Genomic DNA, 15,247 nt, shown 5'->3' on the forward strand with positions numbered 1-15,247 from the left:
GGGCAGTGCCCAGGCAGGAGGGGCTTTCCCCCGGAGCTGCCCCGTGTCTCACATCCCCGTACCACCGGTCACTGAGGTTCATCCCCGAGGCCATCAGCTTCTGGGCGTAAGCAGGGACCTGCTAGTTCAGGGCGCGTGTCCTGGGGCGGTAGTCGTGCCGGTGAGCCCCTCGCAGAAAGCCTGGTCTGGCAGCGGGTCCCCAGTGCCATGGCGCAGCACCGCATGAAACAAACGCGTGAGTAGCGTAACTTTAGAAACTCATCAGAAGCACAGCGCTTGCTCTTCTGTGACGCTCGTGGAGGCAGCCGGCTCTGTGCCCAGCCCTTACTGTGGCTGGGGGACGTGAGAATCTCGCTGGGCAGCAGGCAGGAGCCACAGCGGGGGCAGCAGGCTGGCACTGGGGCGGCTGTGCCCATCGTCCAGGGCCTGTCTCACGTCAGCCTGGGTTCATCACCTTGTGGTGCCATCCCACCTCTCCCCTGAGGTCTCGCCCGAACTTGTCCCATGCTCAGTCGTGGCTGCAGAGGTAGGAAGCACCTGCTGTCGCCCCTGGCCTTTGGGTGTTGCCTTTACTTCTTCCTCTGTCGCTGCTCTTTCGGCAGAGCTTAGGCCTTCCTTTCAGAGCATCCCAGGCGAAGGTCTGCAGGTGTCTGCTGGCATGGCTGTGCCCCCTCTAGTGTTGTCTGTACACGTTCCCTGTGCTTTCTCTCACTGGCTGCTCTGGTCCACGGCTTTGCCTGGGAAGGGCTGTGTCCTCGCCAAGCACTGCCTGGGAAGGGCTCTGTCCTCGCCAAGCACTGCCTCAGAGCTCAGCTCATGGACGAGATCTGAAGCATCCCCTCGGGACAGCCCAGCGCAGGGCTGGGAGCGATGATCCGAGCCGGAGGGTGAATTTCAGGTGGGAGCTGCGGCTGTGGTGAGCCCATGAGGGGAGCAGCCAGCCGCTAGTGGCAGCTGGTGACATGGGGATGGAGCTGCTCTGCTCAGGCTTCAGCAGAGGACGCAGGAGGGATGCAGGGTGAGAACCATGTGCCTCAAATGTGGAGGGTGTACCTGGGCAGCAGGGAAAACTGATTCTTGGGCTGGGGTGAGTGTTTACTCGGGTACAAAGCCGATGCATCTAGCTCCTTCTTCTGTTCAACTTCTTTATCTTTTGCTCATTTTCTCTCTTCTTCACGGGAATGGTTTCTTAAGGGTGGGTTGTGGCGGATGCGCTGCATTGTCCTCACAACTCTAGCCATGGGGATGCTTCAGTAACTGTCCCTTTGCTGCTGTGCGGGATGATACTCCTTATCTAAGCAGCTCTGCTCTGACTTACTCTGCCCCAGGATTAGGGTTTCGTGCTTGGCTTATGACAACCAAAGTCTGATTTGGGAGCAGCCAGTTCAGCTGATTGAGCTGGAAACCCAATTTGGGAAGGGTATAAGGAGGAGAAAGGCAAGGGCCACCCCTTTCTGCAGAGACACGGATTTAGATCAGCTTAAAGCCATCACGGAATGGCACCAGTGCTGTCTCTCCTGTGTCTATGGCATCGAGCAAGCTCTGAGCTCAGGTACCTCCTTGTCCTCTGGCTGCTGGTGTGGGAGCAGCTCCTGCTGCCTGCAGACTCTGATGCTGCGAGTTGCTGTTGGGTGCCTTTTGCCACGTTAGTTAAATCTTGAGCCCTTTAAACTCTTGGAGGAAGTCTGTAAAGTTATTCCTGTTCAAACAAAGCTCCATTCAATAAATCCAGGCAGTAAAAGAGTCACCCCATCGGTCTGTGCTGCTCGAGCTCGGTGTCTTCCTCCTGCTGGAGCCTGCTGCTGGGGTGGGACTGGAGCTGTTTGCTCTAAAGCAGCCATTTGTGAGAGCAGGTTGGGCTGTAGCTGCTGGAGAACTCGTCTCCTGAGCAGGGAGAGTGAGGGGCGGCTGTGTGATGCCCCCAGGGAGAAAGGGGACAGCTGCTTTGTTCAGAGCAGGGTGACAACAAAGCTGGCATAAATTATTTTTGGGGGAAGAAGTTCATAAACATCTTCTATAATGATTTTCCTGGATTATAAAGCAGGTGACTGGCTGGCAGCACCTGTCTAGGGAGGGCAGCGTGAGATTGGAAATAGTGCCAAAAAAAAAACCCTATATGGAGTTACGCAGTGGAAGCTTTTGTACCTTCATCGAAGATTAAGGTAAAGGTCCTTCTTCAGGCTGAGGTCTTGAAATGTGTAGGTCCACGTTATGAATAGAAGTCAAAGAAAAACAGCATTGCATTGGCCGGGAATCGAACCCGGGCCTCCCGCGTGGCAGGCGAGAATTCTACCACTGAACCACCAATGCTCCAGCTGTCTGCACATCTGCCTGCATAGGTGCCTGCACAGCTGCCTCAGCCTCCCCCGCTGGCTGGTGGCTCTGCCGCAGGGAGAGCTGGGGCTGAAGGGCTGGTCGGGCGACCTGGGACCTTGAAGCGGTTGCACAGGCTGGAGCAGGGTTACAGGTCTCTTCATTTAAGTGCAGCTGATGTGTTAAATACTTCCCATAAGGAGCTGTAAGTTTCTGAGGAGGAGCAGGTATTGCGCCCGGAAAACTTGTCTGCTTTTTATTAAGGTTTGTGCTGTATAAGAGTACATATGATACATGGAATATCAGCTGAAGCGATGCATGGGTGGCTGGAAAGGTCCAAAATCTTGGTGCTGGGTGTGAGTCTGGTGGGCAACAGTTCCCTACCGAGCCACTAGCGCTCCTGGTATGTGCTGAGCAGTTCTCTGCTGCCGTCTTGTGCTGTGTCAGGGGTAAAGGATCCTTGTAATTTGTCTTGCTGGAGAGGGTGTTTGTCTGAAGACCTGGTGACTTCTCTGCATGCATGCAGTCCTAGTGAGGTGGCCCTTGAGAGCCCGTCCTGGGCTGAGAGTTCATGGATAGTGTAGGAGGCTGCAGGCTGGGAGCAGCAGGAGGGCAGCGAGCTGCTGTTGCATGTGAGCAGGGAGGAGGGGAGAGCTCTGCTTTCACTTGTGGGTTCCTTAAGCGTCCCTTGTTTCGGTACCGCTTTCTTTGGCGTTTGTCATGGCTGAAAAATCCCTGTTTCTGATGGCCGTGGGGAGCCGAGCTCTCAAGCGTTTGTATCAGGCAGAACCTAAAGTTTCCTGGGTGCTTTTCTTTTCTCTCCCCAGGCTGGTGCGAGAGTTTGTCGCTCAGAACAACACATCTCAAATCAAACACGTGATCCAGATCCTGTCGCAGGAGTTTGCGCTCTCCCAGCACCCCCACAGCCGGAAAGGGGGACTCATTGGCCTGGCTGCTTGCTCCATTGCCCTGGGCAAGGTAGGTGCGGGTGGGTTTTTTTGGCTTGTGTGGGTTGCAGTGGGAGAACGGCAGCTCCTCCTGGGTCAGCGTGATGTGGAGACTCGGGCTGGTGGCCCCGCAGCTCCCCGGCTCCCTCCCTGCATTGCAGCATACAGCTGGGTTGTGTTTGAGTCTTCCCATCGCATCCAGCCACGTCCCTTGGGCATGGGAGCACTTTCTGGCCTGGGTTGCATCTTGGCAGCTCCCTGGGCATGGTTTAAGTGCATCTGTCCATCCTCTGTCTCCAGCAGCTGGACTAGACTCAGCGGGTCAAGTACTAGTTTGTGTTCTCAGAGCCGAGAAGAGGTGAAGCTCTTCCATCTCCTACCCCCAGCTCAACTGGCTCCGGCAGCATGTGCAGGGCCTTTGGGAAGCAGGGCTAAGGTACAGGCCAAACAGCGGTAGAGTTGTAGTCAAAGTAGATAAGTGGCATAAGGTGTCAAGCTGCGGTACCCTGAGCTAGCAGCTGTCTTTTGAGCTTGGCAGAAGTTTTACTTGCTGAATGCATGGGTCAGTCAGTCCAGTGCTGGAGGTGTTATGCTGATGCCCCTTGCATGGGAAGTTGGCTGATTTCTGTCCCAGTTAAGGTCTTTCTCTATAACTTTCCTCTCGTTAACAAGAACAAACTCAGTAAGTTGCCCCCAGGGCTATGCCAGAGCATCCAGGTCCCCATGGAGGGGAGCATGGACTCTACAGGCTCACAGCTCCGTCGGGCTTTTGAGTCAAACCATGCAGCTGGTTTTTGAAAGTGCCTGCAATGGAAGGAGTTGTTTTAGTCCGTAGTAAGATGTACGTCAAGGAAAGCAGAGGGCCCGGAAAGAGCAGGCTGTGCTTGTTGGAAGAGCTACGAGGTGGATTTTAATTCATTTATTCCTCTTCTAATGAGAGTCACAATTGGTCTTAGCGGATGCTTTGAAGCCTGATGGCGTTTACATTAACTGCCTTTACGCTGGTGGCCAAGGGCTTCTGAGCAGTGCTCCTGTCTTCATCCTCTTGTTAAAATGCAGAATCTCTTTGCAAAACCCTCCTCCCCAGGATGAGCAATGCCCTGCTTTGCCCTCGGCCCAGGCGTGTAACCCACCTTCTCCTCCTGCACAGTGTGGGGACAGGTGCTCCGTGCTGCCAGAGCTGCTGGTGCAGCTGGCTCTGCGGGATGGAAGAATTGCTTTAGGTGGCCTTGAGGGGCACTGATAAATCTCGGAGTTCAACTCCTTAATCTGCTAGTTCGCATGTTGTTGATTTTCTTACCATCTCCTTTGTTAGACGCTTGGGAAATGCCAGCCTGTTTCCCCAAAGTAGAGGTGTTTAACTTCAAAATAAGCCAACCTCCTGCCTCTATCTCTGAGTTTGTCTGAAGCTCCTACTGTGCTGGTGAATCCTTAAGCAAAAGTCTTCTGGGCTGGGGAGCAGCCTCATTAATGACTATATTTGCTTGTGGGCAGAGTCACAGCCAGCCTGGCATGGCTCTTCTATGGTGCAGGAGGACAAACTTTAGCATGTAAAATGAATCTTGCCTGGGAATCAGAGCCCTGCAATTGCTTCATCTAATAGATGTGTCCAGCTTAACTTCGCCAGCTGTGGTAGCTCCTTGCCCGTAAGCAGCTGCACAGGCAGAAGCTGCTCCTCTTCTGGTAGTTGGGACCACAGTTGAGTTGGTGTTTCTGGAGACAAAAGGGCAGGAAGGCACTTTTGGGACTGCTGAATTTCTTTCTTTTTGTGAAGCCTGTATCACCATCTCCTCCGTGGTCCCCAACTCCTGACATTACAAAGAGTAGCTCAACAGGCCAAGGGCTTCTTTGCTTAACTGAAGTGGCAGGTCGGCTTGGTCTGTCGCTGTCTGGGACGTTCTCCCTGGTCCTGGAAGCCTCAATGGGTTTGTGCAGAAACCAGCTGGCAGAGAGGGATAAATCCTGGCCAATGGCTGACTGCTGCAAGAGCTGGTGACTGCTGGCTTTGCTGGGGATCTGCTTTGACTCCTGCCTGCAGGGCAAAGGGAGGCAGGGATGGATTTCTCTGTGGGCCAGTCTCCAGCAGAGATGAGCAGCATGCAGTGGAAAACAGCCCCTCTTGCTTTGAAAGGCACTCGAGCACTTGAATAGCTGTCCAAACTTCTTTCACGTCCCTGGGAATCGAAACCAGCCGAGTACAGCTGCACTAATTGCTTCAGTTGCTGGTGTAGACTCCTTTGAAACAATTTCTCAACTTGCTCAGTTGGCTGTCACTGTACCTGAATAATAAAATTCAATCATTTCAATAATAAAATTCGAAATTCATTAATAAGTCCTGTCTAGCATAGGTGCACTAAGCCATCATGGGCCTGAATTTTTGCAGTATGTTCTAGGGCAGCGCTGTCTCTTCCCTCTCCCTGTGGTATGGTCCTCAACTAACCAGTCTCCTCCTGTCCACCAGGACTCTGGGCTCTACCTGAAGGAGCTGATTGAGCCGGTGCTGACGTGTTTCAATGACGCCGATAGTCGGCTGCGCTACTATGCTTGCGAGGCTCTCTATAACATTGTCAAGGTGGCCAGGGGCTCCGTCCTCCCACACTTCAACGTGCTCTTCGACGGCCTCAGCAAGGTAAGAAGCTTCCTCTCAACCCTCATCTGTTTTTATTTCCCACACTGAAGAAGTAAGACTTGTTTTCTAGTCCTTGTCTTTTCTGGGTCAAACTAAGTTGTCCAAGGTCTTCTTTCCAAGTAAACTGGTTTGTTTTGACCCAGGCAGGTCTGAGGGACTGAATGAGCAGTTTCTGCAGCAGCACAGTGGCCACTGACTATCACTGCAAGATACCTTGTTCTCTGTCCTCACCTCCAGAGTGTATTTTCCTGTTCCTTGTTGAGTGGTATTAGGAAATAAGGCTGACAGAACTGCTGCAGGCGAGGTGGCTCTGCAGCACTATGGCTTTGTGGGGTCTGTAGGGTTAAAACCATGTCTACATATGCCTGTCTTTGCAGCTTATCACTGGAAACTTGTGTTTCTCTGCTACTTGAGAATGTGGCTGCTGGCCCATGAAAACCTGCATAGCTGAGGAAGCGATGGGTGCTTGATATCCCCCTTAGGAAGTCTCTCAGGAGAATTAGTTGGAGCTTAATGAGGAGTAAAGGGACTTCTTTGTGTCTGTCTCTGTAATGCCAAAGGAGAGCAACAGTCCTGGGAGCCTGATGGGAGCTCCAGTGCAGAGCAGGGAGCAGACCTGGGACCTGCTGCTACAATGGGTCTTGTTTCTGTTGTTCGCAGCTGGCTGCTGATCCTGACCCGAACGTCAAAAGTGGCTCTGAGCTCCTCGATCGGCTTCTCAAGGTATTTTTCACCCTCCAGCTGAGGGGGAATGCTTGGTGCAGGCTGCAGGCATGTCCCGGCTGGGGACGTGTTGGTCGCCGAGGCTGCAGCTGCTAAAGCCATCCCAGCTCAGTCCTGTGGCCACCGTCAAAACATTTCTTTCTCTCGCCGACTGTAGCCTCTTAGGTTGAGGGTCTGGTGGCGATCTCAGGCAGCTGGGTTGAGGGGCTGGTAGTTATCACAGTGCCATGTGCATACAGCTCTTGGGAGTCGGGTGTCTAGGGAAGGTTTTAGTCCAAGTAGGGTTGCAGCCCCTGCCCAGGCAGCAGAAGGGCGGTTCCTCTCTCTGCTTTTCCTCTCTTGCCTAAGCAATTAGCAAAGAGCAGTGAGTGGAGCTGCTCTGCAAGAAGCAGGGCTGCTGCTTTGGGTGGGGGGCTTGGTTCCTGTTCCTGTTCTGCCTGCCAACGGGCTTTTGTTCACGCAGACCTCCCAGTTCCTTTTTTGCTACTTGGAGGTATGTGGCTCCCTGCTAGGTCCTGCCCCACTGCTCCTCCTCGTTAGCAGAGCAGTTAATGCAATCTCTGCATCGCCTGCTGCAGACCTTCCTGCTGGGAGATCTGCTCTGCTGCGCTGGTGCAAGAGACTTAGCCATGCAACAAAATCCACCAAGCATGTAGGAAGAGCTTTAAAGGAAAGCCGGGGGACTCTCCCACCCCTGACACATGTGGTTACATCAAAGGTGCTTGCTCATGTGCAACACACCACGTGAGGCATGAACTGGAGATGCTCCCACCCTTCTCCTGTTCAGCCGGGCCGGCACACAGCAGGCAGGAGCCTCCCTCTCTGGGTTCTGCTCAGCATTAGTCCTGAGGGGGATTACTGGCTCATTGCCTAAACAAACCTCATGATTCCTTCTCCCCTGGTCTCCTGACCCGCAGACCCATGCATCAACTGCTTGTCATCTTTTTCCTGTCATGTGCCTTAAAAAAGGCCGGGTAGGGGTGGCTGCGTGGGCATGGGGTGGCGGCCATCCTTCCTAACACCCTCTGCTTGGGCTCTGCAGGACATTGTGACAGAGAGCAACCAGTTTGACTTGGTAGGCTTCATCCCACTGCTGCGCGAGAGGATTTACTCCAACAACCAGTATGCCCGCCAGTTCATCATATCTTGGGTAGGTACACACAGCCCCACGCATGCCTGCCCGTCCTAACTCAAAAATACCATGATCCATTAGCATCCCGTGCCTGGGCAAACAGCAGATGTTCGCAGCAATGTGTGAACTCAGGCACCTGAATTTTCTTGGGCAGGTTTTTTAAGCCAGCAGAGTTTTTCACCTGCTTCTTTAAAATGCCAGCTCCCTGTCTCCTCGCTGTTGCAGTCGCAGGGACATCATACTGCACTTTCTGCCAGCCTGGTTCAGGACTTTGCACACCAAGTCAGAAAATATGGTCAAAGTGTTGCTTGTATAAATAGATACACTATGGTCTAGAGGTTACAGTCTCCCAGGGGACAGTGCTAGACCGCTTTCCATCACCCAGCGGTGATGGAGGGATGTTGCTCTCCAGGAGGCAAGGTATCTCTACTTGCTTTCTCCTTTCTGTGCAAGGCAGGAGTTCTCAGTGCTTGGCTGGGGTCTGGGGAGAGATGCACGGCTCTGCGTTCTTTCTTTCAGCCATACTGTTTCCCATCCCAGGTCTGCCTGTATGCATCTTGGCAGTCGTTCCTGATCCCTGCTCTGTTTTACAGAGCTGTGATTGGAAATGTAACAATGCTGCAGGCTGATTGCTTGCCTCCTGTGCTAGCCCAGCTTCTTTCCAAGACGTGCAACTCCATGCTGTCCTCTTGTCCTTCCCCCCCATCCCACACAGCTCAGCTCTGAATTCCTCAGTGTCGCACCAGATTTGTGCTGGTGATGTTAGTTAGTTTCTCCAAAACTCACCTCTCTTCTTTCTTCTTTCTCCTCTGAGCTAGATCCTGGTCTTAGAGTCTGTGCCTGACATCAACCTCTTGGATTACCTGCCAGAAATCCTGGATGGGCTCTTCCAGATCCTGGGAGACAACAGCAAAGAGATACGGAAAATGTGAGTGTGGACGCTGGCCAGGCGCGAGGGCTGTGCCTTGCTCGCCATCTTCATTTGCTTGCAACTCTTCTGTGTAACTGCAGTGAAACCCCGTGTGCGTGGTGGGATATGGAGCAATCCAGCTGGCTCGGTCAGCAGATCAAAGTGTCCTTTGTAAGGGCCTCCCTTCCCCAGCTTGGGGAAGTTGTGGCTGGAGTGGCCATGGAGGACACTGTGGTCTGTGCTGTGGCACAAACTGTTCTGGTTTGGTTCAGCCCTTGGGCCCAGTATTGGAGCCGTAGAGGCTCACGTGTGCTTCTGGGATGGGGTATGAGCCCTGTGTACAGGCTTTGCAGCTTCCGAGCCTCTCTCAGCAAGGTACAGCACCAGCCCAGCATCTCCTGGGTGCAGAAGAGGAGCGGGCATCGTGAGCTTGCTTTTCAGATCCATTGCTGGTCTCAAGACTGAGAGGCATTTTGAAGCAGAGGAGTGGCTGGGTGTTCTCAGGAAGGTCAGAGGATCTTGGCTCCTTACTCTGGGAGAGAGTTACCAGACCTGTTTTGTAGGGCACAAGTAAGCGGTGAAACTGGCCTGTGTCTATCCCGCTGCCAAGCCCTACTAGATCCTCCCTGCTTCTTTGTTTCCCAGTGTCTACATGTCGCGGAACAAGCACTGAAAGCTTTAAGTATCATCTGCCCCTCTGCTCCCCTCTCTGCTCCTCATCCCAGGCTCACGTCGATCTCAACAGAGCCTGTGTGGCTGTTAGGGGAGCTGTGGAAAGCTGCAGGGGGATCTGGGCAGTCATCGGCTCCATCCTCACTGCTGTGTGCAGTCTCTGCCTTGGAGCAGGACGAGCCTGTCAGCCTTGTCCTTCCTGGCCTTGCCCCTGCACGGAGGCATGCGTGCCGTGCCACCAGCATCCTTTCTATGCGTGCATGTAGGAGGCTGGTGTCTATAACTTCTCCGTAACTTCTCTGTCCAAGGCAACTGAGTGCTAACCAGCTGCTCTGCCTCTCTGCAGGTGTGAGGTGGCTCTCGGAGAGTTCCTCAAGGAGATCAAGAAGAACCCCTCCAGCGTCAAGTTTGCAGAAATGGCCAATATCCTGGTGATCCACTGCCAGGCAGCGGGTGAGTGTGCAGGACTGAGCTGTAGCATCCACCTCTGGGTCTGCGGTGCCGGCCATAGGTTCAGGCCAGGAATTTTCCAGTGGGCTGTTCACCAGCTTGCCCACTTGCCCTTTCTTTGCCATTTTGTATGCAAACCCTGCTAAAAGTGAGGGACAGGCAGCTGTCCCATGGTTGAAACTACTGCTCTTGTACTGCTGATCCCCCAGCCTCAAATACAGGTCTGGCAACCTGTCAAAGTGGAGGTGCCTGAAAGTAAAATACCTGGCTCTGGAAGGCACCTGTGGATATCCAGCACATCTAGAAGGATCTCCTTAGGGGCTTATTTTAACCTCCGATGGCACTAGCTGCATCAGCAGGACAGTTAAACACGATGTGCCTGGTGCTTTGTGTTAGTGTCGCACTGTAGCTCCTGCGGGTCTGCCACATAGGCAGTGGCAGAGGGTTACAGCTCCAGTTGGATGTGTTTCCTGAGAAGGATCTTGTCCCTGAGCTGTGGTCATCGAGCTTAAACTGCTCTTTGAACGTTGCTGAATGGGAGTGGGTTTCTTGTGTGATAGAAAAATAGAAATGGATCAAGACTGCTTGCTCTTGATTAAACTGATGCCCAATGAATTTACACTGTTTAAGCCTAAAATCTGGCCTTTCATTGGCTGACTGCCCCAGCAGTGCTTCCTTTTTCAGAACTTGGGGAGGTTAATAAAACCCCAGCTCTAGGAGTGATGCTTGACCCAGACACACAGCTGCTACGGGTGTGACAGAGGAAATATCCTTATAGAATCATAGAATCGTTAAGGTTGGAAAAGACCCTTAAGATCATCAAGTCCAGCCGTTAACCTATGACTGCCAAGTCCACCACTAAACCATGTCCTCAAGCACCACGTCTACCCTTGTTTTAAATACCTCCAGGGATGGAGACTCAACCACTTCCCTGGGCAGCCTGTTCCAATGCCTGACTACCCTTTCAGTGAAGAAGTTTTTCCTAATATCCAACCTAAACTTCCCCTGGCGCAGCTTGAGGCCATTTTCTCTCATCCTATCGCTTGTTACTTGGGAGAAGAGGCCGACCCCCACCTCGCTACAACCTCCTTTCAGGTAGTTGTAGAGAGTGATAAGGTCTCCCCTCAGCCTCCTCTTCTCCAAACTGAACAACCCCAGCTCCCTCAGTCGCTCCTCGTAAGACTTGTTCTCTAGACCCTTCACCAACTTTGTTGCCCTTCTTTGGACACATGCATTGGGAGGCTTGACAGAATACTTGTAAATGAGGAAACCTGGATTATGGGTTGAACTGGGTTAACTCCGAAACCTAATGATTGTGTTTAATCTCAGCCTCACTGCAGATTCAAGTCTTATCTATCTCCTCTGGGACTAAACTGTCCCAGACTAGGGTCTCTCTGGACTTGTGACTCTGGATGGAGCAGAGGCAGCTCTCTGCTTGCAGGTAGTCCTTAGCCTGTGGAGTTTGCTTGGCTGCCAGTGCTGTCCTTTCCCTCACCTTTGCTTGTCCCATGTCTTCCAGATGACCTGATCCAGCTGACAGCCATGTGCTGGATGAGGGAGTTCATCCAGCTGGCTGGCCGGGTGATGCTGCCTTACTCCTCAGGGATCCTGACCGCTGTCCTGCCGTGTCTCTCCTATGATGATCGCAAGAAGAGTATCCTTGTAACTTGGAGCTGCTCCCATTCCTGCTACAGCAACCCGGAGGGAAGCGCCTGTTTCCTGCCCCTGGGGCACAGGGCCAGCTGCACAGCTGGAGAGGGCCAGGAGAAGTCCTCCCACCAAGTGCTAAAACCCACACCAGCCCTTTGGACGTGAGGGGGGTTGCAGTAGCTGGTCTGGGGCAGTCCTGGTGGGGCTGCGGTGGCTTCTCCGTGGCTGGTGAGATGTGGCACCTAGCCGCGTGTGGGACTGCGTGTTCCTTACAGTGCCTCCACTCAGACATCAAGGAGGTGGCGAACGTGTGCAACCAGAGCCTGATGAAGCTGGTCATCCCAGAGGACGATGAAATGGATGAGGCCAAGCAGTCAATGACCCTACCAGCAGAGCCTGCTTCAGAGGAGTCCCTCTCCAAGCCAGAGGCAGCGTCCAGCGGTGAGTCCCCATTGGTTTGAGCCACTAGAGATGTGAGGAGGGTCAAGGGAAGGTCCTCAAGAGAAGTTCTTGAGGTAGTTTGGTGTCCTGGGACAGCTCGGGGCACATGGGACCTCTGTGCTTTCTTTGGGCCTTGGAGTCCTGTTTCACAGACGATCTTCTGCTGAGACAGACGCGTTTGGTGCTGTCTGTGTAGTGTGGTCACTGATTTGGCCTGGAGCCCAAGCAGTGCTGTAGTGCTGCGTTCCCTGGTGAGCATCCCCATCCCCTCACCGTGCTTCACTTCAACTTAGTCATTAAGTTGACCTGAAAAACATAATTTATAGTTAAACGTTTAGTGTCTGCTGCATAACATAGGAAGGGAATAGCCCACCTGTCCTGCAGGGGCTGGTTTAGGAGGAGATGCCATCACCCAAAGGAGAGCTCAGAGAGCTGTTTTAGTCCCAGAGGGCATCGACACATGCTTGGAGGATGTCTGTGTTGGGGAAGGGTAGAGAACAGAAAGGAGAAGAATTTTAGGTCCTTTCCAAACTCATGGTGCTCTTGAGACCACCAAGCGAGTATTGTCCCAGTCCTAAAATTTCCAGAACAGAAAAGGCAAAAGATTGCAAGCATGATGGGAGGCCTGGGAGAGTGTTCAAGTGAGAAGAAACTAAATGGAGAGGGTCCTGGCAGACTGATGCCTGAAAACAGCGGCTTTAGCCTTCCAGTATCCCTTTGATGCTGTTGTCCTGGGATGACTAGATGCTACTTCTGGCACATATTTGTTGTCCAGGCATGTAAAATACGTGTAACTTTTAAATCACATCGGCTAATCCGTTTTATTCTTCTGGGGCTGCATGTTCAGCCAAATGCTCTTCTGCAACACATTAGCAAGCGACTTTTGGAAAATCCTGCCGTGAGAGGGAGCAAGAAGGTGGGAATTAAAAGGCTGAAGGGTTTTATTGTACAACAGCAGCTGGGTCGAAGACGAGGAGGCAGGGAGCTGCATGGGGCAGGAGGCGGGTGGCAGCCTGTGAGACGGGCAGGAGCAGGCAGCCAGGGCAGGGTATCAGTAGCAGGGTAGCATTGGTGGTTCAGTGGTAGAATTCTCGCCTGCCACGCGGGAGGCCCGGGTTCGATTCCCGGCCAATGCAATAGGCTTTTTTGGAAGGGCTGGAGGGGAAAAACGTACTGCTGTAGCACAGCAGCAAAATGTGTTCTTTTTTTATTCCTTATTTATCCCGAAAATACCTCCTTTTATTAAAATCTATTGCAGAAGAGCTTTAAAACATCAACAGAAAGTTTAATTGCTTTAATCCCTACCCCTCTGGCATTGGATTGCACCTTGAAGCAGGCAGGATCAGATAAACCTGTGATGCTTTTGCATCACAAACTCTCAGCTCTGCTCCCTGGTTGTGCTGATGTGGCGGTGCCACTACATGTGTGAGTAGAGGCAGTTGGCACCAGGGGGCATGAAGAGTCAAGTTCATCCTGTCACGCTTTGTCACTGTGCTTGTAAGACCCAGTTTTAGCACAGAGCAGAGGTTGGAAAGCTGTTTGGGCCACTTGGCTTCCACATGGAGTCATGCTGTGGGAGAGCTGGCCGGGTGGAGATGTCCTGGGTTGGATTCAGCCTTTCCTGTGCTTGTGTGGTATCTCTAGGCATCGAAATCTGGATGATGGAAGGCAGCTCTGAAGTTCTGAGCTCCTCCTTTGGGAATGGTTGAAAGCATCAGAAGGATGTGTCTGGGTCTCCATTACAGAGGGGGAGACCCAGTTTGGGGCAGAGGTCTGAAGCCGTGCAGCCTGCATTTTGCCGGGTAAGTGCAGTCCTGTACCAGCTTCATCCAGTACCTCTGGCAGTGGAGAAGAGCTTGACAAGGAGTGTAGAAAGCTCGCTGCAGGCAGAAGGAATCCTCGGGGTCCCCGGACCTTCAAACAATGGCTGGTGATGTCTTTGCAGAAGGTCATGCAGCTCTCCAGCCTCTCAGTCCTACTCTGTGCCTTCCCTGCTGTCCCACTAACTGCAGCTCCTTTTTATCTGTCCCCAGGCTCTCTGGATGCGTCTGGTGACTCCAACTTCAGCAACAGCAGTGTCTTCACAGTAACCAGGTATGGTCTGTTCATTGCTTCAGAGGGGCTTGAGAAGAAGGGCAGGCTTCTCAGGGTACAGACAATGACTGACAGATGCTGACAAAGCTTCAGGGAAGGATGGTCTGGGCTGGAAAGCAGCTGGGGTCTCCTGGGCCACAGTGGGGTGGATGACTGGGGATGCTCTAGGAGTTGACTGCCTCTCTCTGATGCATTTGCACCAAAACATCTTGACTTTATGGTAAACTGAGGTCTTTGCGTCCCCAGGAGACATTGCAAAGCCACCCAGGGAGGTCTGGTGAGGCAGTGAGTGTCTGTGCACTTGGAGTTCTGCATCTCACCTGTCTTCAAGCACCCATGGTTGGGCACTCTGGCTGAATGATAGGGTGAAGATGAATGGTTGGCTTGGTTATGGCTCTTCTAGCTTGGCTAAAATAGGAGGCATTTGGTTCCCTCCTGCCTTTGTAGAGGAATGGTGGTAGCGAAACAGTGGTGTGCTGGTCTGCCAGAGGTGCAGAGACCTCATGAGAAGGTGGTACATGAACCATCTGGGGCTGGCAGAACAGCTTGGAGAGCGCTGACCCTGGCTTCTGGGCACCACAGCCCTCTGATCTGCAGTCCTGGCAGCCCACCATGGTACGGTGCTGTGGGGCTGTACCTGGGGCTGCGCCATCCAGCTCCAGCTGCCGGAGAGGCGAGCGCCTGCTGCCAGCCTGTTCCCCTGCCAGCCTTGCCTGGCGTTAGTCAGCCCCACACCTGCAGAGAGCAGCTCTGTGCCCAGCACGATCTCTCCCAATATCTCATCTAAATCATCTCTCCTGCAAATACTCCTCTTCCCATCCAGCTGTCGGTGAATTTGGGGACAAATCCACCTGCTCTTATAACGCATCTTTCCTTTCCTCCTGCTGCCTGCAGTTCCTTTCCTCAGAGGTCATGATTTCCAACACTTTTATTGTGCTAATGCATATATTTATTTGTTGTTGTGGTCCCTAAAATAGGATGCGTTACTCTAGCTGCATCCTACCAGCGAGGCTGATGTGTGATGCCCATCATAACACATCCCAGAGCAATGCAAGCGTCAGCTTTTCAGGCGGATGGTCTGTACCTGCCATTCCTTTTTTGCACTCCTGCAAAGCCCAGCTAATCCCTGGTCTTAATGATGCCCTTAATTTTTTCCTCTCTTGAAAGTACAGCTCTTTTCATTTGCGCCTAGATTTCATTTTATGGCTGTTAAATTGTTTTCCCCGGCTTTCCTGTGATTGCTGCATCCTGGCTGAGCTCAGCCCTTGAAGTTTAGCAGTCGCAGA

General features: G+C 52.8%; 1 protein-coding gene across 2 annotated transcripts in view; it reads left to right on the forward strand.

Moving 5' to 3' along the window:
• VAC14 (VAC14 component of PIKFYVE complex) overlaps positions 1-15,247 on the forward strand; it is a 68,228-nt gene that overhangs the window by 528 nt on the left and 52,453 nt on the right. For both annotated transcript variants that reach the window (XR_014229115.1, XM_082320967.1), the window contains exons 2-10: positions 3,141-3,291; positions 5,722-5,889; positions 6,550-6,612; positions 7,655-7,762; positions 8,563-8,672; positions 9,673-9,779; positions 11,296-11,430; positions 11,715-11,867; positions 13,901-13,961. Coding sequence is in view for 1 of the 2 variants with exons in the window: in XM_082320967.1 (XP_082177093.1) it covers positions 3,141-3,291; positions 5,722-5,889; positions 6,550-6,612; positions 7,655-7,762; positions 8,563-8,672; positions 9,673-9,779; positions 11,296-11,430; positions 11,715-11,867; positions 13,901-13,961 (1,056 nt within the window). In the remaining variant the exon portion in view is untranslated. The remainder of the gene's footprint in view (positions 1-3,140; positions 3,292-5,721; positions 5,890-6,549; positions 6,613-7,654; positions 7,763-8,562; positions 8,673-9,672; positions 9,780-11,295; positions 11,431-11,714; positions 11,868-13,900; positions 13,962-15,247) is intronic.

The sequence above is a fragment of the Platalea leucorodia genome (genome assembly GCF_965183815.1).
Source record: "Platalea leucorodia genome assembly, chromosome: 8".
NCBI classification, from domain to species: domain Eukaryota; kingdom Metazoa; phylum Chordata; class Aves; order Pelecaniformes; family Threskiornithidae; genus Platalea; species Platalea leucorodia.